We start from the raw sequence: 22,436 nt of genomic DNA on the forward strand, positions 1-22,436 counted from the left end.
CTTGTTGTTATCACTGCCAAGAACTGTGTGGTTTTGTTTGTTTTTTGTTTTTGTTTTTGGTCACCATGTGCTTATTGTGTTTGCTGTATAGAATGTGAAAAGCTTACACTGTAATGCAACATTAAAACAAACGTGGTTTGTACCGAAAAGGTCCGTGACCTAAGTTTTGTATTTTGAAGCCCTTGTCTCCTGGTGGAGGAAGGGCTCTAATCCCTTACTTGGTTGCCAGTCATCAGTTGACTGTTTGTTCTAAGAGAGGAAGATCCTCCAAAGCTCGTTTATAAGTAGTGTTTCATTTTATTATTGAGATACACAAAGGATTAACTTTCAGAGTCCAAGAACCCCAACCAAAGGGAGATAATGCTTTGTGGGTTCATCCAGAAGATACAAGGATCACAGGAAGATCATGGGATGCTTCATGCAATGTTCAGATTTGGGGTCGTTTGTCGTCACATTGTGTGACAGAAATCTAGACATGCCATCATCATTGGTGTTTCTCAATGGGTAGTATTAGATTTCACTAACTGTATTGTTTTGTGTAAAAAGTTCTACCCTAGGGCTAGAGATGTAGTTTAGTGGTTAAAGCATTTTCCTCTAATCCTCTAAGCCCTGGGTTTCTAGAATGTGGGTGAGAAGATGGTTATGCCTTGAAAATTGTTGGTAAACATTTTTATAAGGCAGCCTTATTCCTCGAGTAAGATACTGACTGTTACTGACTTATTCCTTGTGTCTTGAAGGTGATGGTAGAGGCATACCGGCGAGATGCTACTTCCAAAGATCAACTCATCAATGAACTGAAAGCCACCAAAAAACGGCTGGACTCTGAGATGAAGGAACTGAGGCAAGAGCTAATCAAGCTGCAGGGAGAGAAGAAGACTGTGGAAGTAGAGCACTCACGACTGCAGAAGGACATGTCCCTGGTTCACCAGCAGATGGCAGAGCTTGAGGGGCATCTTCAGTCAGTGCAGAAAGAACGAGATGAAATGGAGATTCACCTGCAGGTGGAATGCAATACATAGGTTCTTTTGAGTTGTGAAGGCTCAGCTAAGTGTGCTGGGGTCTTCCTGTGGACCGGGTGGAATGGGGAGCATTGACCAAGAAAGACTTTTAAAACAATCTAGAGATAAGGCCTTCCTGAAAGTAGTATTCAGATAAATGCATGCTGTGATGCCACATGAAAGAAACAAAAAAGAGTGAGCTCAGATCAGGACATGCCATGTGTTACAGGGTCTGGTGAGCTAGTTTCCTGAGCCTTGAAGTCCACAGGGTTGGCACCAGACAGAAAGGAGAGCGTGAGTGCTCTGCAGATAGCCTGAGTTTAGGCAGGATGCAGTCACAGGGAGGATCATGCGGCCACCTACCCATTCCCTCTGCCAGGACATTGGCTTTAGGAAGGCATTTAATGGCCTGGAAATAGTGGTCAAATTTGTTGTGGTTGTTTTGTTTCGCTTTATGTGTATGGATGTTTTGGCTGCATGTCTATCTCTTTACCATGTATGTAATACCCATTAAAGCTAAAAGAGGATATTGAATTGTTTAGAACTGGAATTATATATGATTATGAACTGCTATGTGCGTTCTGAGAATTGAAATTGAGTCCTCTAAGAGAGCAGCCAGGTCTCTCAACCCCCAGAAATATATTCGATCGCTAGGAAGTGTTGTCATCAGTGACAGATATCTGGAGTAGGTGGCCTTTTACTTACTGCACATGTTTTTTTGTTGTTCTTTTTAAAGTCTTTGAAGTTTGACAAAGAGCAGATGATAGCCCTTACCGAGGCCAATGAGACACTGAAGAAACAAATAGAAGAGCTGCAACAAGAGGCCAAGAAGTAAGTCTGAGCAGCATACACCTACCTATGGAGGGGCACCAGCTCTGGTGGGAGAGGGATTAGTTTGGATAGTCCTCGGTGTTGCTGTGTTCCTAACATACCCTTTTTAAACTTGAGCAGCCTGGAGCATGGTTCTAACATTCCGTCATGATTTGGCAGTTACCTTTTTTTCCTTACTTATCAGAATTTATAAGTTGATTTGCTCAAGCATCCTTTACAGAAGCACTCCCTCTGCCTCAAAGCTGGAGATGAAAGCCAGGGTGTTGATTATACTAAATAGAAGCTGTATCATGAAGGTACCTGCCCTAGTCCTAAAATCTCCTTTTATTTAATTTGACTTTATGCTACACACTGGTGTCAGTTTCCTGTCATCCCTGCTCTCTCACTAGGGTTAGCACTGAGACTCATCTGTCACAAATCAAAACACATGACTCTTACCAGCCATTATTCATATATGTATATATGCAAATACCCTTTTGGGCTGTTTATTTTATTTTATTTTTCTAGACAGAATAGCACTATGTAGCTCTACCTGTCCTAGAACTCATTGAGATCCAGCTATCTTTGCTTTTTTTGTTTTTGAGACTCTCTCTCTTTATAGCCAAGACTGATCTCAAACCTGTGATATTTCTAGTTCACCTTCTCAAATGCTGGGATTACAGTATGTGCTCTGACTCTTAACCTCTTGGGACCTCTTTACTCCATGGTATATTCTGTACTGCTTATGTCTTATCAGCTAGTCATATCTTCAGAAACCTGCTGAGAGTTTGTTTTTGACCTTCAGGAAAAATGTTGGAGATATTTTTTGGTGGAAGTGTGCTGTTTCTGCCCTCACAAGATCATTTTGTTTTGTTGAGTAAAGGTCTCTTTCTGTAGCCCAGCTGTTCTGTGTCCAGCATAGTCTCTGGCTTGTAGCTATCTTCCTTTCTCAGCCTCTCAGATGCTGGAATTACAGGTGTATACCACCATACCCATCACAAAATCACTTTTTAAATTGTGCAGAGAGGAGGCCAGATCTTGATGATGGTAGATTTGACTTAGTAGATTTATACTGTTTGTCCTATCCCTCTAGCATAGATTCCTGACAGATGGCTTTTCTCCTTTAGTAACCAAACCAAAACAAGAACACACTTGCCCAAGTTCTCCTAAGGATCAGCCAGGTTTTGGGAACACAGAATGGTGTTAAGCTAAAGTGGTCTTTCAAAAGCTAGTACCCGGGGGCTGGTGAGATGGCTCAGTGGGTAAGAGCACCCAACTGGTCTTCCGAAAGTCCTGAGTTCAAATCCTAGCAACCACATGATGGCTCACAACTATCCATAAGGAGATCTGACTCCCTCTTCTGGAGTGTCTGAAGACAGCTGCAGTGTACTTACATATAATAAATAAATAAATCTTTAAAGATGGGAGGTAATCTTTAAAAAAAAAAAAAAAAAGAGCTAGTACCCTAAGCCTGGGGTAGTGGCAGGCACATCTCTTGAGTTTAAAGCCAGCCTGGTATACAAAGCAAGTTCCAGGACAGACAGGGCTACACAGATAAACTCTGTCTCAGAAAAACCAAAACAAACAAACAGAAACTGTACCATCTAGCCCTAGAGGGTGAATATGCCAACATATCCCCTTGGTGTTTCAGGCCAGGGAGCTGGTTGGTTACACTGAAGGTTAACTCAGCTTTCTCGTGTCTCAGGGCCATCACAGAACAGAAGCAGAAGATGAAGAGGCTGGGCTCAGATCTGTCCAGCGCCCAGAAGGAGATGAAGACTAAGCACAAAGCTTATGAGAATGCTGTGAGCATTCTCAGCCGTCGCCTGCAGGAGGCTCTGGCTTCTAAGGAGGCTACAGATGCAGAGCTGAACCAGCTCAGAGCTCAGAGCACAGGTGGCAGCAGTGACCCTGTCCTACATGTAGGTAAACACATTTCTCCCCGTCAAAGTCCTTAGGACTGTTGGTTTTCTTTAGTTGTGTTTTTTGTTTTTCAAGACAGGATTTTTCTGTGTAGCAGCCCTGGCTGTCCTGGAACTTGCTTTGTAGACCAAGCTGGCCTTGAACTCACACTGGGCTGAAGCAGGACGATCAGAATTTCAAGGTTAATCTTGGCTGTATGGCAAATTCTAAGCCAGCATGAGCTAAATGAGACCTATATCAAACAAAAGAGTAGAGCCTTCTGAGTTGGGTTTAGTAATGCAATCCCAACACTTGTGAGGCTGAGGGGAGAAGTTCACTACTTCAGAGCCATCCTGCGCTGTTTAGTAAGGAGACTGTGTTTCAGAAACTAAAACAACTGGGCTAGTTGAATGGCTTAGTGGGTACAGGCCCCTTCCACCATGCCTGATGACTTGAGTTTGATTCCCAGTCACATTATAGGAGTCAGGAGAGACCTGACACCCAAAAGTTGTCCTTTGAACTGTGCATGCACACAAGAACACCTACACACATGCACATACACATAACAGTAAATGAATAACGTGGAATAAAAATCTTAAAAATCTAGAATGTGATCAGGTATGTGTCCATGAGAGTTGAAGGAGGAAAAGGCCAGTGACTAAATATGTCTCCCACTTTGCCTTTCAGGAGAAGATTCGTGCTCTGGAGGTGGAACTGCAGAATGTTGGCCAAAGCAAGATACTACTGGAGAAGGAGTTACAGGAGGTGATCACAATGACTAGCCAGGAGCTGGAAGAGTCCCGGGAGAAGGTGCTGGAGCTAGAAGATGAGGTAACACCTGCATTGCTAAAAACAGAGTGGCTGTGCTTTGCTCCTGGATCACCTTGTAATTGTTGGTGGACCACATTGTTGCCAGTACTCTAGGGAGGATGTCAATAGTTACCACTTTTACAGTTACCACATGGCTAAGACTACTGAGACATTTGGAGGCAGATGTGTCTAGCCTATAGCCCCTATGCCACAGGAGTCCCAGAATAGCTGTGAACCCATCTTAACAGATTTGTCATTAAGTCAGTGTTTAAAGGTTAGATAATCCTGTTCTTTTCCCAGTTAGGATGCTTTGATTTAAATAACAAACCCAAATTAAATCTGCCAAAGAACTGACAACTCAGTTTATTAGCCCTTTTTTGTTGTTTTTTGTTTTTGTTTGTTTGTTTGTTTTCTGAGACAGGGTTTCTCTGATTTCATTAAGTATTTCATTTGAGATTCCTCTGTTGAGAATTCTCTGTTTAGATCTATAACCCTTTTTGGTTTGGGTTTTTTTTTTTTTTTTTTTGAGACAGGTTTTCTCTGTATAGCCCTGGCTGCCCTGGAACTCACTCTGTAGACCAGGCTGGCCTCGAACTCAGAAGTCCGCCTGCCTCTGCCTCCCAAGCGCTGAGATTAAAGGCGTGTACCACACTGTATTGTGTGGCCTTTTAGCCCTGTTCAAGTAGTGCTTCAGCACTGTCACCAAGATCCTGTCTCCTGCCCCTGGGCAACCCTACCATGTTGCTACAGTAGGGCATTTGGGAACTTTACATAACTAACATTTTGAGATGTGTGTTTTTCTCAGCAATCTCTATCCTGTCTTCAAGTGGGTATTGCTGAGATCAGATCAACTCCATGCTTGTTTGTGAGCAGCTTATCCGAAGCCCTGAGTAACTAGTTTCTGGACTGGCTTCTGGGAAGCCTGTGGACTCAAAAGAGTAGCAGACTTGTAGGTAGTAGGTCAAGGGCAGTGTATTAGCGCTTGGAGAAAATTGCTTACTTTTTTCAGTTGAGTATTTTCAGTTGAGTAGTCCGTCTTGCAGAATATGATTTTTGCACGTGGGGAGGTGTTGCTTTTGATACAGGGTCTCCTATATCCACGGTGGCTTTGAGTTGATCCTTCTGCCTCTGTCTCCCAAGCACTGGGGTTATGACCATGGATCACCATACCTGCCCAGAGCATGACATTTTACATGTACCAATATGTTTCAGCTTCAAGAATCCAGAGGCTTCAGAAGGAAGATAAAACGTCTTGAAGAGTCAAATAAGAAACTAGCTCTGGAGTTAGAGCATGAGCGAGGGAAGCTCACTGGCCTTGGACAATCTAATGCAGCGCTGCGGGAGCACAACAGCATTCTGGAGACTGCACTAGCCAAGAGGGAAGCTGACCTGGTACAGCTGAATCTGCAGGTGCTGAGACCTTTATCTGCCAGGAGCAGCATGAGAGTCATGTGGAACATACTTATTATCAGTGTCTCATCATACTGAGTCATAGCCACTTTTAGGGGACCACACCTGGCTCAGAGGAACCTGGCCATGGCATAAACCTGGATCCCCAGCAGTAAGAGCCTATGCTCATTGTACCACGTTCACTAGTCCCTTTTGTGTAATAGGCTCCTGGTGGGACAGGTCAGACTGTCCTCTGGTTCTAGACAGCAACCTGTACAAAAGACACTTGCCTGAAGTCATTATAGGGTTTAAAGCTGAAATTTGAACCCCAACTTGGCATCTTACTGTAGATTCTGTTCTTAGCTCTTTAGGTTCTTCAGTGCTTTGGAGGACACTGAACAATTCAAGGAAAGTTTAAGACTATCAGTTAAGGGTCACTGGGGTTACATCTTCACTAGTGGCCTCTCACAGTGCCAATCCTCAGCTCCTGTCTATTACCCTTCATGCTTTCAAAGCCAGTACCACCTAAGTGACTCTTAAACTACCAAGTTCTACTGCCAGCACAAGATACAACACAGCTTTTCTGTGTTCTCAGGAAACTTCCTAGATTTCACCTTAATGATGGTGGTCTCTTCTCAATCACCATTAATTTCTTAGCTCCAGCTAACCAGCATCAAATTGTCCCAGTAATGCCAAGTTTTCATTTCTATGGTCGCTTGTTAGTCCTAATCACAGCTGACTCTTAAGCCCCTGCTGACCAGAATGACAGAATCTTAGCTCAAAGTAGCAAACAGCCCTGTTAGAGTTTCTAAACTTGCCTCTGAAACTTCACAAGCCAGGCTTCCGTCTCTGCACCTCGGTCTCCGCATTCTTAACCTTCCAAGCTCCTAAAGAACAACCTACTGAGTTCTTAATGAGCTTAGGGATTCTTCTAGCTCAAAGTTCCAAGACCCTTTACCATCTTCCCCACATCATGGTCAGGTCTGTCACAGCACTACCCCGCTACTGTCTCAGGGTTTCTGTTGACCAAAAAGCACCATGAAAAGGAAAGAAAGACTTTATTCACCTTACACTTTACATTTGTAATATGAAATATTTTATGTGCCTGGCCCTTTAAATGACTCCTTGCTCTTTGGTGACAGTTGGCTCTTGTACTTCTGGGAACAGGAATGGACATAAAAGCCAGCAGAGAGAGACAGAGAGTGGAGAAAGGAGTTGAAGAGAACACCAGGACTGGGGAGAAGTGGTAGGGTCCAGGAGACAGAGCATAGGGTCAGAGAGGAGAGAGAGTTGAGTAGGGCTAAAGAAGAGAAGAGATTTTGAAAAGCGAAAATAAGAGATAGTTGAAAGTGAATTTGGCTCTCAGACTGAGTAGACAGTTGGTGCATTGTTGTTCATCACTGAAGGAAGTCAGGACAGGAACTCAAGCAGGGTAGGAACCTGGAGGCAGGAGCTGATGCAGAGGTCATGGAGAGGTGTTGTTTACTATGTGGCTTTTTCAAGCTTCCTCATTCTGCTTTCTTATACAGCATAGGACCACTAGTCTGGGGATGGCACCACCCACAATGGGCAGCCGCCACCCCCTGGGTTGATCACCAATTGAGAAATGCCTTACAGCTGGATCTCGTGGAGGCATTTCCTCAACTGAAGCTCCTTCCTCAAACTGACACAAAACCAGCCAGTACATGTCACACACAAGCCTTAAAATTATGTAGTTACTAGAAGAGTTTAGTTAATTTTCATTTTTGCTCCAGTTTCTTTCACTACTGTCCTTGCTGGGCTGCCTTCCTTGTAAACATCTCTTATGATACATTTGTATCTTTCTTTTGGGTTCTGTGTTCTTGAATGCAGCCATGAGACACACACCTGTGAGGACAGACTTCTGCATCAATTGATCTCTCTCCCTCTCCTTCAACACTCCCTTCTCTCTCTGAGGTGGGAATCGTGTATCTAGGTAGCTAAGGATGATGGCTTTAAACTTGTAATTCTTCTGCCCTGGGTTTACACCCATGCCTGTTTTGTTTTATGTGCTAGGAACCGAATCCAGGTCTTTATGCCTACTAGGCAAGCAGTCTACCAACTGAGCGACATCTCTAGCCCAGAATGGGGTTTCTCACTTTCCCTACCTCGTTCTTTTCCTGTGATGCCATTATTATGAATAACATCCTACTGGGCTCCACATGACGGCTGACTGTAGAGGATCTCAGATTGTATTGCAGGTTGTATAGGTGATTGGAATTGATACTGCTGCTTATTCATCCTTTCATGATGTGATATAGGTGCAGGCAGTTTTACAGCGCAAAGAGGAGGAGGATCGCCAGATGAAGCAACTTGTCCAAGCCTTACAAGTCTCACTAGAGAAAGAAAAGATGGAAGTGAACAGCCTGAAGGAACAGGTATGTGGCCAGCTTCAAATTTACTGGGCCTTCCAGGAGGTGTAGCCTTTCACATGATAATGTTGTTTCTAAGGACTGGGTAGTTATGACACAGACTGCAGAGAACATGGCATTGTTTCGTTGTAGAAAGTGACATCATACTAAACGACTTTAGCAATGTGGGACTGGGAAGGATAGACTGGACCACCCATACATACACACATTAGTCTTTGCTAGGAAAAGACATCCCTGTAAAGTTTAAAAACCACATTTCCCGTTTGTGCACACTCCCAACAAGACTTCATGAGATAGGAGGATTCTGTCTTCAAAGCCAGCTTTGAGCTATATGTAGTGAGCTTGAGGCCAGCTTAAGCTCTATAACAAGACCTTGTCTAAAAACAGTCAAGAATGTTGGCTGCAGATAGCCTTAAAGTCTATAGAACTGCCTTTGTGGCTGGCTCCTTCCCACACTCCAGTTTTGCTGATCTGTCGTGTAAATCATAACAGCAAAGGCCTGTGGTGGCCAATATGCAGTCCATCCCATGCTCCATTCTTGGTTTTGTTTTGTTTTTTTCTTCCCGAGAAGGGTTTCTCTGTGTAGCTCTGACTGTCCTGGAACTTGCTCTGTCGACCAGGCTGACCTCAAACTCACAGACATCCACCTGCCTCTGCCTCCCAAGTCATGTTGCCACTACTTCTTTACACCCCTTCTCTTTTAGAATGTGAGCTTCCTGCTGACATACGTCCTGCCACAAAGCAGACTCAGGGCCACTGTTGTGTGTGTATAACATTCTGTTACTCATATACACATACAGTTTTATTTTTTCTTTTTCTTTTTCTGAGACAGTGTCTCTTGTAGCACAGAGTGTCCTTGAATTTGCTGTGTGGCTGAACTCTTGAACTCTTTATTTTTACTGTTGTATTTTTGAGATAGGGTCTCATGATGTAGCCCTAGCTGGCCCAACACTGGCTACATGGACTGGCTAGCCTCTATCTCACAGAGCTCCACATTGCCCCTGCCTCCCGGATGCTAGAATTAAAGGTGTGTACCACTGTGTCTAGAAACCATGAATTCATGATCCTCTTCTGCATCCCAAGTACTGGGGATTACAGGTGTATGCCTCAGTGCCCACCCAAGGTAGTAAAATGTAATTGTAACTTAAAATTTTTTTAAATTTATCGTGTATACATATGTATATGATGTGTGTGAGTTGTGGAAATCGAGGGACAACTTTGATGATGTTGGGTTTCAGGAGTTGTCCTACAAAGCACACAAACACCGATCTCAGTCAGAGAGGGATGGTTTATTGAACACACACCTAAAGACTGATGGATCAGGTCAACAGACATATCAGACTTGGGAGCGGAAAGCTGTGAGATGAACATTTATCAGTGTCAGGTTTAAAGACTAAAACAGCAAATGCCACAATGAGCTCATAGCAGATACAGCGGGGGTAGGGTGGCCAGACTGTTTTACATGTTTCCTTAGTAATTGAGACACGACAGTTCAAGCTGACCCTTGTCTTGCTTGGTCCTGGGTGAAGGCTGCAGCTGGAGAATTTCTTTTTTGTTTTTATTTATTTATTTATTTTATCTCATGTATGTGAGTACACTGTAGCTGTCTTCAGACATACCAGAAGAGAGCCTCAGATCTCATTACAGATGATTGTGAGCCACCATGTGGTTGCTAGGAATTGAACTCAGGACCTTTGGAAGAGTAGTCAGTGCTCTTAACCACTGAGCCATCTCTCTAGCCAAACCCCATCACATACAGAACATAACAGAGTATGTGATCAGCATGACCCTGCTGTGAGTCAAGTTATTTTTCTGTGTCAATGACTACTAGGCACATTACAGCAACAATCTGAAGCAGCTGGCAGGCATGGAACAAAATGTCTACAGTTATGCTTGGGGAATGGGCCTCAATGATGTCGGGTTCCTTCTCCTTTACACAGGTTCCAGGGCTTTAACTCACATGGTCAGGCTCATGTGGCAAGCACCTTTACTTGGTGAGCTACCTCACTAACCCAGAAAAAGTTTTAAAATAAGATAATTTTAAGGCTTTGTAGACATATTTTAATATGAGCAGTTACTGGTATGTTCGTGGCTCACATGTGATCATCTGAGATATCCAGGCTTTGCTTGAGGTTTTTGATGCATGGTCTGTTGCATCTCCACATCTATCATCAGTTCTGAGGTTAGATATCACTTAGCTTTGTTTTGGTTCTATTTGGGTTTTTGCTTGTTTGTTTTTTGTTTTGAGACAGAGACTCTCATGGTCCTGACCATCACTATGTAGACCAGGCTGGCCTTGAACTCTCAAAGACCCACTTGCCTCTGTCCTGATTGCTGGAATTAAAGGTGTGTGCCAACTGACCCATCTCATTACGTATTTTTATTCTTGCTTTAAAAGAAGGCATGACTAGGAAATTTGTTACTAGAAGTGCTGGAGCAATAATAGCAATAACTAAGCCCACCCCCACCCCAGGACACTTATGAACAAAGCTTAAATCTTTCTACTGAATGCATTTAGTCATAATTTTAACAATAGTACATGACAGTAAAATATTTTTGTGATTTTTGTGGTTGCTGTTTGCATGTATGATGTGTATATACATGTTTGCAGTTGTTTGGCACATATGTGTATGCAGATGTTTGTCCGTGAGTGTGTACTTGCATGTAGAGGCCTAAGGCTAGTTTCCGGAATCTTCCTTGATTGATCTACCTTACCCTTTGAGGCAGGATCTCTTGATGAGATCTGAAGTTTGCTGATGGCTAGTCTCCTTGGGGATCCTATCTTTGGCTTTTAGTGCTGCCTGGTTCACACACACTTGGTTTTTATGTAGATACCTGTGATATGAATTCTGATCCTCTTGCTATCATGGCAAGTACTTTAATCCCTGATACATCTCTCCAGCCTATAAGGCATTGTTACTGTGCTTTGAAACCTTCAGAAGGACAAGAGGATTTGTGGGAGATGTTTGCATGGGATTTGTCTTTTCTTAGACAAGGTCTCCCTATGTAGCCTTGGCTGGCCTGGACCTTACAATGTAGACCAGGCTGCCTTCAAGCACACAGAGATCTGCCCCCCAAGTGCTGGGACTAAGGGTATGCATGTTAATGCCCAGCTGGAGCATATTTTAAGAATGGTATGTTGTGTGTGTGTGTTAGTTTTACTTGTTTTAGAAGCAGCCTTTTTCTTCTCTTATTAAAACATTTTTTATACATTCTATTCTGATCATGCTTTTCCACTCCCCCAACTCCTCCCTGATCCTCCCACCCCTCTACCCAACTCTATACCCTTTCTTTGTCTAAAAACTAGATGGGTCCAGGCCTGAGGTGTGGTTAGTATACCCAGTGAGATGCCATTGAATAAAACTAATTTTTTCTTTGTAAGTGGATATCACTGGCAGATAGTTTCTTGGTTGAGTTGGGAGTTCCTGTGCCCTTCCCCTTCTCATTGTGTTGGACCCTGTGTGTGCTGTCACAGTTCCCGTGAATTCTCATGTGTGTCGGTCCTGCTGGGTTTAGAGGACATCATCCTTCCCCTCTGATTCTCCACCCATTTTCTGAATTTGTATCTCCCTGAGCCCTGACGGGAACATACCTGATTTCTCACATTGTCCAGTTGTAAAACTCTGTTGGTTCTCATCTTAAGAGCAGACATTTTGAATGGAAACAACCTGACCAAAAAAAAAATCTGTGACATAATTTGAAGGACCATTAAAGTGAAAGTGCAGGGTGCATTGACTAAGTAATGATTACACTGATGATGCCTTCTTTTTTCTTCTTTGCAGTTAACCCTAGGCCTCAAAAGTTCTAGGCACAATGTTACTACACAGGCAGATACCAGCTCTAATTGTTTCTCTAATATTTCTAAATGACTAGAAAAGAAAATGGAATTTTTTATGCATTCAAGAATTTGCTTGGAAATCTTGAGAGGATCTATTGTTGACTTTGAAAATCACCAAATGTTCAGAGAAAGACAGTTATATCAGTTATTACAACTAGATAGAAATATAAGAATTAGGAATAGCTGGGAATGGTGGTGCACTCCTTTAATCCCAGCACTCAGGAGGCAGAGGCAGGTGGATCTCTGTGAATTCCAGGCCATTCTGGTCTACAGAGAGAGTTCCAGGACAGCCAGGCTGTTAGGCAGAAAAACCCTGTCTTAAAAGCAAAGCAAACAAACAAACAAACAAAAGAATTAGGAATAAACTTAACTAGTAATAAACAGGTATGGTTGAGGAATATACAACCTATTTAAGCTAAGAAAACTGAATGAATTTTATTCATTCAGTAGTCCATCATATGTTCCTGGCCCACTGCATGCTAAGCATAGTGCCAGTTACCTTATCTTTATCAGTAAGTTAGTCTTGAGAGGAGATGACACAGATGTGTCCAGGTCTGCATGAGTTTGAGAGGGGCTTCCGTGCTGGTACTTGATATTCCATCAACTTTGTACAACTTGTGTGTGAGTAATGTCAACATCTTCACCTTCTTCTAGATGGCTGCTGCCAGGATAGAAGCTGGGCACAACCGCCGCCACTTTAAGGCAGCTACTTTGGAGCTGAGTGAGGTGAAGAAAGAATTGCAGGCCAAAGAACACCTGGTACAGACATTGCAGGCCGAGGTGGATGAGCTCCAGTGAGTACCTGATGCTTGCACAAGCACCCCAGGGCTGGCCAGTTTCTATATACCACATCAGAGCAGTTGGGGTTTTCTCTTGTCTTTAATTCATTTTGGATCTCACACCAGGGATCATCTGTCTTATTCTAAGGTGCCAAGTACTTTAGGGCAAGTCAAAAGAGCAAAATTACAATGACTCCTTTCTCAGGAAGCTTAAGTTTAACCATAACCCAGTTCTTCCTTGACTTCTTCCTGGAATAGAAAGAACCCCTATTTGAACACTCAGTCAAGGGATATTTTTTTTAAGGTAAGTTTTTTTTTTTAAAGATTTATTTATTTATTATATGTAAGTACACTGTAGCTGTCTTCAGACACTCCAGAAAAGGGCGTCAGATCTTGCTACAGATGGTTGTGAGCCACCATGTGGATGCTGGGATTTGAACTCCGGACCTTCAGAAGAGCAGTCGGGTGCTCTTACCCACTGAGCCATCTCACCAGCCCGGGATATTTTGAGGTTCATTGTAACATCACACTAGCAGAGTATCAGCCTGGACATGAGGAAAGGGGCAGGACACACACCTCTACAGAAGCTTCAGAGGCCTCTGTTCACTGTGTTATGAAAGTGTCTGACAGCATCCTGGTCTGAGCTTTGTGACCGGAGTGTACAGAGTACAAAGGGCTTTTCGGGGTTAGTACATGGATAGAGAGCATTGGAAAGACTCCACACTGTCTATAGCCATGGTCAGGAGTCTCACCATGGACAGCCCTGGAGGACAAATTGAGAGAAGTTTGTCATTTTATTTCTAACCTGTTTGTTTGTTTGTTTGTTTTTTTGTTTGTTTGTTTAAATGCCAGGATTCAGGATGGAAAGCATTCTCAAGAAATAGCACAATTCCAGACTGAGCTGGCAGAAGCTAGAACCCAGCTCCAGCTCCTACAGAAGAAGCTAGATGAGCAGATGAGCCAGCAACCGACAGGGAGCCAAGAGGTGACAGCTAGGCCTTGTTTCCCTACTGCTCAGACAGAGTATATGCTTTTTAAATGTAATACTGAAGGATGGATAGAAATTCCTTAGAACTGTTTTATAGTGTAAGACAGCTTTTTAAAATTGTCTTAGTCATGTGCTTTTGTTCTTTAGATGGAAGATCTCAAATGGGAATTGGATCAGAAAGAACGAGAGATTCAGTCCCTGAAGCAGCAGCTTGACTTGACAGAGCAACAGGGCAAGAAAGAACTGGAGGGGACACAGCAGACACTTCAGGTTGGTTCTATCCCTGTCCAGGGTCCTGGATCTGTGTTGAAATGACTCAGTCCCAGCCAGGCTGAGTGTTAACACGTGCAACAAGAGTACTCGTTGAGACGTCGATCATCATCTGGGCTCCCTGACCCCCCACCTCCACCCCCACCCCATCCCCCCCAGTGATCTGAAGATACTGTCCCCGTTTTAGAATGAGGCTCAGCGTGATTACCTGGCATAATTACATGCTGGATGGAAGAGAATAAGACAAATTCAAGCACTACCCCTTTGTTACGCTGAATGAAATGCATGTACCAGGAACATGCTTTTTATTAGCTCTAGTGAGTAGTATCAATATGCAATGTGAGCTTAGTTTATGGTCAGCTTCTCCATGAAGGCTCAAATGAATAGTCTTTATTACTCAGGGAAAGGACCAGAAACAGAACTTGCTAATACTCCTCACTTATTGGTTTATACTGTTTCTTAGGAATGTTTTAACTTTAAAAAAAATATTTATTTTTATGTATGTGAGTACACTATAGCTGTGCAGATGGTTGTGAGCCTTCATGTGGTTGTTGGGAATTTAGTTTTTAGGACCTCTGCTTGCTCCAGATAACTCCACTCTCTCTGGTTGGCCCCACTCAATCTTGTCAACTTCGATCGCTCAGTCCCTGCTTGCTCTGGCCCAAAGATTTATTTAATATTAAGTACACTGTAGCTGACTTCAGACGCACCAGAAGAGGGTGTCAGATCTCGTTACAGGTGGTTGTGAGCCACCATGTGGTTGCTGGGATTTGAACTCAGGACCTTCAGAAGAGCAGTCAGTGCTCTCACCCACTGAGCCATCTCACCAGCCTGATTTAACTTATTCTAATAGTTGACTTTGGAATTTAAAGATTCTTTGGGGTTAACTGTGGCAATACAGATACTGCTATTTGGGAAAGGCTCTATCTATGTAAACTGTCAGGGTTGCTGGAGAGATGCTCAGCAATTAAGAGCACTCACTGCTCTTGCAGAGGACCTGGGTTTGGTTCCCAGCAACCACAGAGTAGCTCACAGCTTCCTATAATTGCAGCTCTAGGAGAGTCAACACCTTCTTTTGGCCTCTGAGGGCTCTTGCATGTTTGTGCTGCACATAAACACACTTAAGCACTCACACATAAAGCAGCCAACCAATCACTCTAAAAATAACGTTAAGGGTTGGAGTTGGAGAGATGGCTAGCAATTCAGAGCTCTTGTTATTCTTCCAGAGGACTCAAGTTCAGTTTCCAGCACCATGTAAGGCAGCTCACAACCAAATGTAACTCCATAGGTTTCTGTTTACTGAGAGGTGCTTCCATCAGGAACATGAGAAAGATACAGACCTGAGGCTCTGATGCTAATCAAGTTGCTGTCTAGAAGCTGTCACCTGAGGCTCGGGTGCACATATCCATGAACATACCCATGCACAGACACAGATACACAGAATTAAAAATAAGAATAATTTTTTTTCTTTTGGTCTTTTGAGACAGGGTTTCTCTGTGTAGCCCTGACTGTCCTGGAACTCACTTTGTAGACCAGGCTGGCCTCGAACTCAAAAATCCGCCTGCCTCTGCCTCCCCAGTGCTGGGATTAAAGGCGTGCGCCACCACGCCCAGCAATAAATATTTTTTTAAAGTCAATGGTTTGATTTCAGTGAACTTGTCAGTGCCTTGGAAACTGCTTAGATACAAAGATACCTTATCCTAGCAAAAAGTACATTCCCCAAACTGACAAACAAGTTAACATCTTAAAGTGTGTTTAAGACAGACTCTTATGTAGCCCAAGCTTGATATGTAGCTAAAACTAGACTTGAACTCTTTCTTGTTTCCCATTAATTATCATCCTGATCGAAGCCCTCCCCTTCCTCCCAGATCCCTCCCTCACACAGTCCCTCCTCCCAATCCTCCCTCCCCTTCTCCTCTGAGAAGGGGGATGCCCCGCTGCATACCAAACAACCCTGGCACATGAAGTCACTGCAGGACTAGGCATGTCATCTCCCACTGAGGCCAGACAAGGCAACCGAGTTAGGGAATAGGATCCATAGACAGGCAACAGAGTCAGGGACATCCCCCACTCCAGTTGTTGGGGACTGGCATGAAGACCAAGGTGCACATCTGCTACATACATGTGAGGGGCCTAGGTCCAGCCCATATATGCTCTTTGGTTCGTAGTTCAGTCTTTGGGAGCCCCCAAGGGTCCAGGTTAGTTGACTCTGTTGGTCTTCCTGTGGAGCTCTATCCCTTTAGGGCCCTCAGTCTTTCCCATGACTCTTTCATAAGATTCCCCAAGCTCCATCTAGTGTTTGGCAGTGGGTCTCTGCATCTTTTTCAGTCAGCTGCTGGGCGGAGCCTCTGAGAGGACAGTTATGCTAGACTCCTTTATGTAAGCCTAACAGAGTATCATTGATAGTGCTAGGGATTGGTTCTTGTACAAGGGATGAATCTCAAGTTGGGCTGGCCTTGAACTCTTAATCATTCTGCCTCGTGAACGTCACCAGTGCTGGGATTATAGGCATGAGCCACTCACTAAGATCTTCTAGCTTTAAAAATATATGCTCATTTTCCTTAGACCATCAAGTCTGAGTTGGAAATGGTACAAGAAGATCTGTCTGAGACGCAGAAGGATAAGTTTATGCTTCAAGCCAAAGTGTCTGAACTGAAGAACAACATGAAGACTCTGCTGCAGCAGAACCAACAGCTCAAGCTGGATCTCCGCCGCGGTGCAGCCAAGGTTGGATTTAGGTCTCTTACAAGTTAACTGTCTATCTCATTTAGATTTGGCTGGGGGTGTGGCTGGGGGAAGGCAGGAGATTGGCAGGTCTTCTAGTCATTCACAGATCAAAACACTTAACCAACATTGAACTATCTTATGCACAAGATCATAAAGAGCTCTCCTTGGACAGTGGCCAAACAACTTTATTTTGTTCAAGAGAATATTTACTTCTCTTCTTAAACACATATGTCATCTTGCTGTGATACTATTTTAAACTGATGAACACACAACCATGATGTTCTGACATTGGGGGACACAGTGCCTTCAGCTTGGCTCAGGTGGGAGCTTCAGGCTAGTATCAGCCCTGATGGAGCGTTGAAATAGCTGGCAGATAATTTTTGCACAGTTGAAGTAAATTTTGCCTAATTTCTAAGGAAGCTCAAAGTATAGGCTTATATCTCAGGAAACTCCCATAAGAGAGCTGTAATGCCATGTTCAGTTATTTCCCCTTAGGGTCATGCACAAGTAGTTTGTGCTTAATTAAGTGCATTAGGATTGCTGGACCGGCTAGTATATCTATCTTAACCTGCTAACTATTGGACTTGGTAGTTTAGTCCTCTTCTCAGAGTGGGGATGCAGGGAGGGTCAGTTGTCACAGTGGAGAATGAAGAGAGCTAATGATGTGCTTTTACAAACAGAAGAAAGAGCCAAAAGGTGAGTCCAACTCATCCAGTCCTGCAACACCCATCAAGATACCAGATTGCCCTGTCCCAGCCTCATTGCTAGAGGAGCTGCTGAGGCCCCCACCCGCTGTGAGCAAGGAACCCCTCAAGAATCTCAACAACTGTTTGCAGCAGCTCAAGTATGATCTGTTTTCTGTGCCCTATTTTGTTCAGTATTTAGACATGACATGTTTTTCCTAGCAGCATCTCTTCTGTTGTTTGTAGAGTGCCTATGTCTTTGAGGCTCTTGTGAAGTAGAGGGTTTTTACTGGCAGAGCTTCTGGGGTCCATGTTGTAAGCTGAAAATAGTTAAGTAAGTCTTGGTGTGCCCTTAAAAGGTCAGGTGTTAAACTTCTCCCCTATATGCTGATCCTCTTAGCTTAGGACAGAAGAGACCAGCATCATGGGCTGTATATGGCACATGGGACCCTGATAGGCAGGTGACCTTGTTGGGGGAAATCACATGTGACAATAGCCTCAGGTGACAGCTTCTAGACAGCAACTTGATTAGCATCAGGCCCTCAGGTCTGTATTTTTCTCATGTTCCTGATGGAAGCACCTCTCAGTAAACAGAAACCTATATCAGGTGGTTTTCTGGCTTCTGCCCAGAGTGGAAAAAAATGTCAAGCGCTTTTGCCTTCTTTGTTCCTGTTGCAGGATATTTGATGACACTAGGAACCCCATGATTGTATTATTTACTGGAAAAACCTGTTTCTAATTGTGATGTGTCTCAGCCTAGCACACACCTTTAATCCAAGAGCTTTCTGATTATTGTAAACAGGATAAATAAAGTCAACCATGAGTCTAGAGGAGGAGCAATCAGCCATATGGCAGGGAGTGATCATAGGAAAAAAAGAACATAGAAATAAAAGGACGTCAGGAGGACGGATGGAGAGATCACAGGATGTGAGAGGGTGGGGAGGAGTTTGAGGGGTTTTTGAGACCAGGCAGAGGAGGAGAGATTCCTTTTCCTTTGGGTTGTTGCTGAGGAGGAAGGTCAGCTGGAAGTTTTCTCTGCCTCTCTGAGCTAGCAGGCTTTCACCCCAGCATCTGGCTCCTGAGTCTTCATTAGTAAAATTGAATAATGGAGATTTTGTTAAAGCAAACAACAGATTCCAGCTGACTTTGCTGGTCTGTAATAACGTTGATTAGACTTTGAGAGAAACACATTCACTGTAGCTTGTTAGAGCTGTGGCTGGTGGTTCTGCTGATCCTTGTATGATTTAGGGTTTCTTCTTCTGCCTTCTCTCATCTCCCCAGGCAGGAAATGGACAGTCTCCAGCGCCAGATGGAGGAGCATACCATCACTGTGCATGAGTCCCTGTCCTCGTGGGCTCAGGTGGAAGCTGCCCCAGCAGAGCATGCCCATCCCCGGGGAGACACAAAACTGCATAATCAAAACAGTGTTCCCAGAGACGGGCTGGGCCAATGACCACTGTTGTCCTCATCACACAAGTATTTGTGACTGTTGAAGGAATTCTCTTGTCAATATTATTTATTTGATCGAATGCTCTGGTGGCTTTCTTTTTTCCTTTTTTAAGAAAGGACATTTAAATTTCCCTTTACTTTTTATCAAGGATTAAAATAACAGAAAAAAACTGGGAGGTAATGGTACATACTTTTAATCCCAGCACCCAGGAGGCAGATGCAGGCATGATCTCTGTGAGTTTGAGGCCAGCCTGGTCTACAGATCAATAGTTTCAGAACAGCCAGGGCTACAAAGAAAGACTCTGTCATAAATAAATAAATAAATGGGATGAGGCAAGGATTAAAAGCATAGTCATTTTAAACCACATCTAGCTTTTCCCATGAAATGACCAAATCCTGAAAACATCAGAGTTTGGACTGCTGGTGAAATCTGAGTCTGTCTGTCTGAACAGTCACTTGCAGAAGGAGGGAAGCTTGCATGTGGCTGTAGACACACACAAGACCTTTACTTTCCTTCATAAATGAGTTTTTATTTACACCTTTTGCTTTTTATTTAATTTGCTTTTCAAACTGTTCTACCTAAATAGGATGTATATATAAATATTGAAAGTCTTTTGAAAACATATACCTATATTATTTAAGGACCTAATTGTCTTTCTGATTTCCTTTTTGAAAATTTGCTATTGGGAAACAGTATATATGTAGCTTTAGCGATATCAGTTTAAAAATGTATTTTAAGAAATATAACTTATTTTCTATGCATCCTAAAACCAAATACTCTTGGCACAGAAAGAGTTGATTAGTTGTAGTCTTTTTATTTCTGAGGTCTTTTCTGCCAGCATTTCCATGAATTAATATCACTGACCTCTCAGCCTTCTGTGGTTTTACTCACTTTGGCTTACGAACAGGCAGGGCCAGTCGTCAGGCCTTGCAGTTAACAGGGGACGAAAGGACCTCCAAGGTCTCCTCATACTCACCTCACCTAACATTTGGAGAACACTGGTGGAGGAAAAGAGCAGGAGAGGAGGCCGCCTTGGTCCTTGTGGGTTAAGGGCTGCATACACCGTGTCCCAGAGATGGTGTTTATGAAACACTGTGAATGTCTTTCTGTCTGGTCGTCAGGAACTACCATGGACCTCTGTTGAGTATTTGTGGCACAAGAAGTCAAGAGTAATACCTGAAAGGAGGTGGGCAACTTTGGTCTTCTGAGACAGGGTCAAGAGACAAAAGCCTTATTTAAAGTCAGCACTAAGTGTGTGATTTATTGCTGTCTGCTTCCCAAATCATAATAATGCTTTATATACTGACTAATTAGGAGAGTTGAGGTCTTTAATCTTTGTGAATGCTTGTGAAGAGAATTTAAAATAAAGTGGCTTTTTTGACTCGTGACTGTAATCCCAGCACTTGTAGGTAGAGTCAGGAAGAGGATCAGTTCAGGACTGGTTTTCAGCTACACGGCGAGTTTGAGGCAAGACTGTGTTACATGAAACCATGACTTAAAAAGACAGACAAGCTGGAACAACAACAAAAAAGATGTGAAATATTGTTAGAAGGGAAAGAGAGAAAGGCCTGAAGAAGGAATCTCTAAGCAGCAGTGATCAGCTAGTTGGTGTCTTTTAGTGGGTTTCTTGTCTATTTTGTGGATAATCGGTTTGGAATTTTTAATCTGTGTTCTCTTACAATATCCTATTAGAAGGTTAGCTGATGTGGTTAAAGTAGAACTATCCACAGTGATGTCTGGTGTTTGAAAAATATTCTTTAGCAAGTATTGGAACTTTAAGATGTGTATATCATTTGTACAGGGTTTATCTTTAAAAAAAACTTTATTATAATTATACCCTTTTAATCTCTAAGTTAGAAATTAGAAAAGGACGGTAATTTGCATTCTTATTTATTTTGTATTTTTAATGACAAAACCAAGAAATAGCACTTGGTTTGGACTTAGTTCTGCAACAGAGCTAGATTCTCCTATGTGAAGAGATCTTCAAGTGAGTTGTGTTGATTGTGTTGTCTGGGAAAGAATGAGTTAATTCTGAACTCATTCAAGTGAAGGTTGGTTTCATGTCTTAACCCATTTCTTCAGTTGCTTTGCTGTTTCATGTGCACGGACACCCACAGAAACGGCACCTCTTCTAAACTTTATAGTCTGCCTTGTGGGCCCTTGGCTAGGTTCCTCTTGGCTCCATGAAGGGCCTGGCATGTCTTGGCTTCTTGCTCTGTCTCTTTTTGTGAACCAGTGTGTCTTTTCTCACATTTGCGGTTCAGAGGACTCTCAGATTGGAGCTGGAGTTCTCTTAGGGTTCTTTAAGTCACCTTGAAGTTGAGTTTTCAAGTTTCCTTGTTTGTTTGTTTGTTTGTTTGTTTTGGCTTTTTCCCTCCTAAGAGGAATCTAAGGGATTCTATTTTACTTCACCTCCTTGAGCTTATTCTTGAGTGAATATAGCTTGATTACTGTTGCCTCTGCAGCCGAAACTGGGAATTTTAGGTTTGCTCATGAGCGAGCGCAGGCAGGTCTGGAGGATTGCTTTTTCAGGCAGGCTCACACCATTGTGCGCCGTTTGTGCGTATATCATACATGCTGCATCGTGCCCTAGACTGGACACCTTGGCTTGCATGATTTGTACTACCAGTTGGTTTTCTTACGTTTAAAAAAATTACCACGAAATTTCTATCATTGTTTTTCTGGTAGACGTCCGATTGATCCCATGATTTTAGATTTTTACACCATTGTAGCAGGCAATGATTTTGAGAAGATGTAAGGCTGACTTTACATGGACTTTGGGTACAGGGAGAAGGACCTGCTGTCTAAGAAGGTGGTCTTAGTGTATAAATCAGAAAGCTTGGTGAAATTCTTCTCTGTTTCAAAACAAACTTTACCAGTATGTGAATACTGTAAAAGCCATAGTCTTATAGGTCATTATGATACATATTTTAATACATTTTGAAATAAAAATTGGCAGGTAAAGATTTTGGATTTAAAAGGGACCATCATATTTGAAAAGAAAACCTCCTGGAGCCTTGGAGGGCCCCAGTGATAAGAATAATACTGTGGTATGAGATATCCCGAGTCTCATCCTAACATGCTCAGTAGTTGGGCATTCTAGCCCAGTCTACCCTGTAGTGGTCATAGGTTCTGCCAAGATCTCTGGGTCCATGTCCAGTTTGGAGGGTCCAACATTTCAGTGCTTTTTGAGTTTCTCATTTTTATAAAAAGTTATCTCATAAGGGAGTCAGTCTTCACGTTGGGGCTTTCCCAGGGAAACTGTCATCACTGGTAACAAACTGTAACTTTAAAGGGCATGTTGTTGCTGTTATTGTTTTGCCTTTTTTTTTTTTTTAATATAAGTGTGCTTGGGAACTCCTTACATTTTATGCAATAAACTATTTTTGGTAAAGTTTTTCA

General features: G+C 43.0%; 1 protein-coding gene across 5 annotated transcripts in view; it reads left to right on the forward strand.

The window, feature by feature from the left end:
- Golga3 (golgi autoantigen, golgin subfamily a, 3) overlaps nucleotides 1-22,428 on the forward strand; it is a 49,614-nt gene extending 27,186 nt beyond the window's left edge. For all 5 annotated transcript variants that reach the window (NM_001347389.2, NM_008146.4, XM_030254534.1 and 2 more), the window contains exons 13-24: nucleotides 738-1,001; nucleotides 1,735-1,829; nucleotides 3,514-3,730; nucleotides 4,398-4,541; nucleotides 5,733-5,930; nucleotides 8,189-8,305; nucleotides 12,792-12,931; nucleotides 13,769-13,901; nucleotides 14,052-14,174; nucleotides 16,740-16,901; nucleotides 17,582-17,745; nucleotides 18,866-22,428. In NM_001347389.2, the coding sequence (NP_001334318.1) occupies nucleotides 738-1,001; nucleotides 1,735-1,829; nucleotides 3,514-3,730; nucleotides 4,398-4,541; nucleotides 5,733-5,930; nucleotides 8,189-8,305; nucleotides 12,792-12,931; nucleotides 13,769-13,901; nucleotides 14,052-14,174; nucleotides 16,740-16,901; nucleotides 17,582-17,745; nucleotides 18,866-19,037 (1,929 nt within the window). In that variant the 3' untranslated portion in view covers nucleotides 19,038-22,428. The remainder of the gene's footprint in view (nucleotides 1-737; nucleotides 1,002-1,734; nucleotides 1,830-3,513; nucleotides 3,731-4,397; nucleotides 4,542-5,732; nucleotides 5,931-8,188; nucleotides 8,306-12,791; nucleotides 12,932-13,768; nucleotides 13,902-14,051; nucleotides 14,175-16,739; nucleotides 16,902-17,581; nucleotides 17,746-18,865) is intronic.
- The last annotated feature ends 8 nt before the right edge of the window (nucleotides 22,429-22,436 follow it).

Source organism: Mus musculus, chromosome 5 (assembly GCF_000001635.26).
Source record: "Mus musculus strain C57BL/6J chromosome 5, GRCm38.p6 C57BL/6J".
Taxonomy (NCBI): Eukaryota; Metazoa; Chordata; class Mammalia; order Rodentia; family Muridae; genus Mus; species Mus musculus.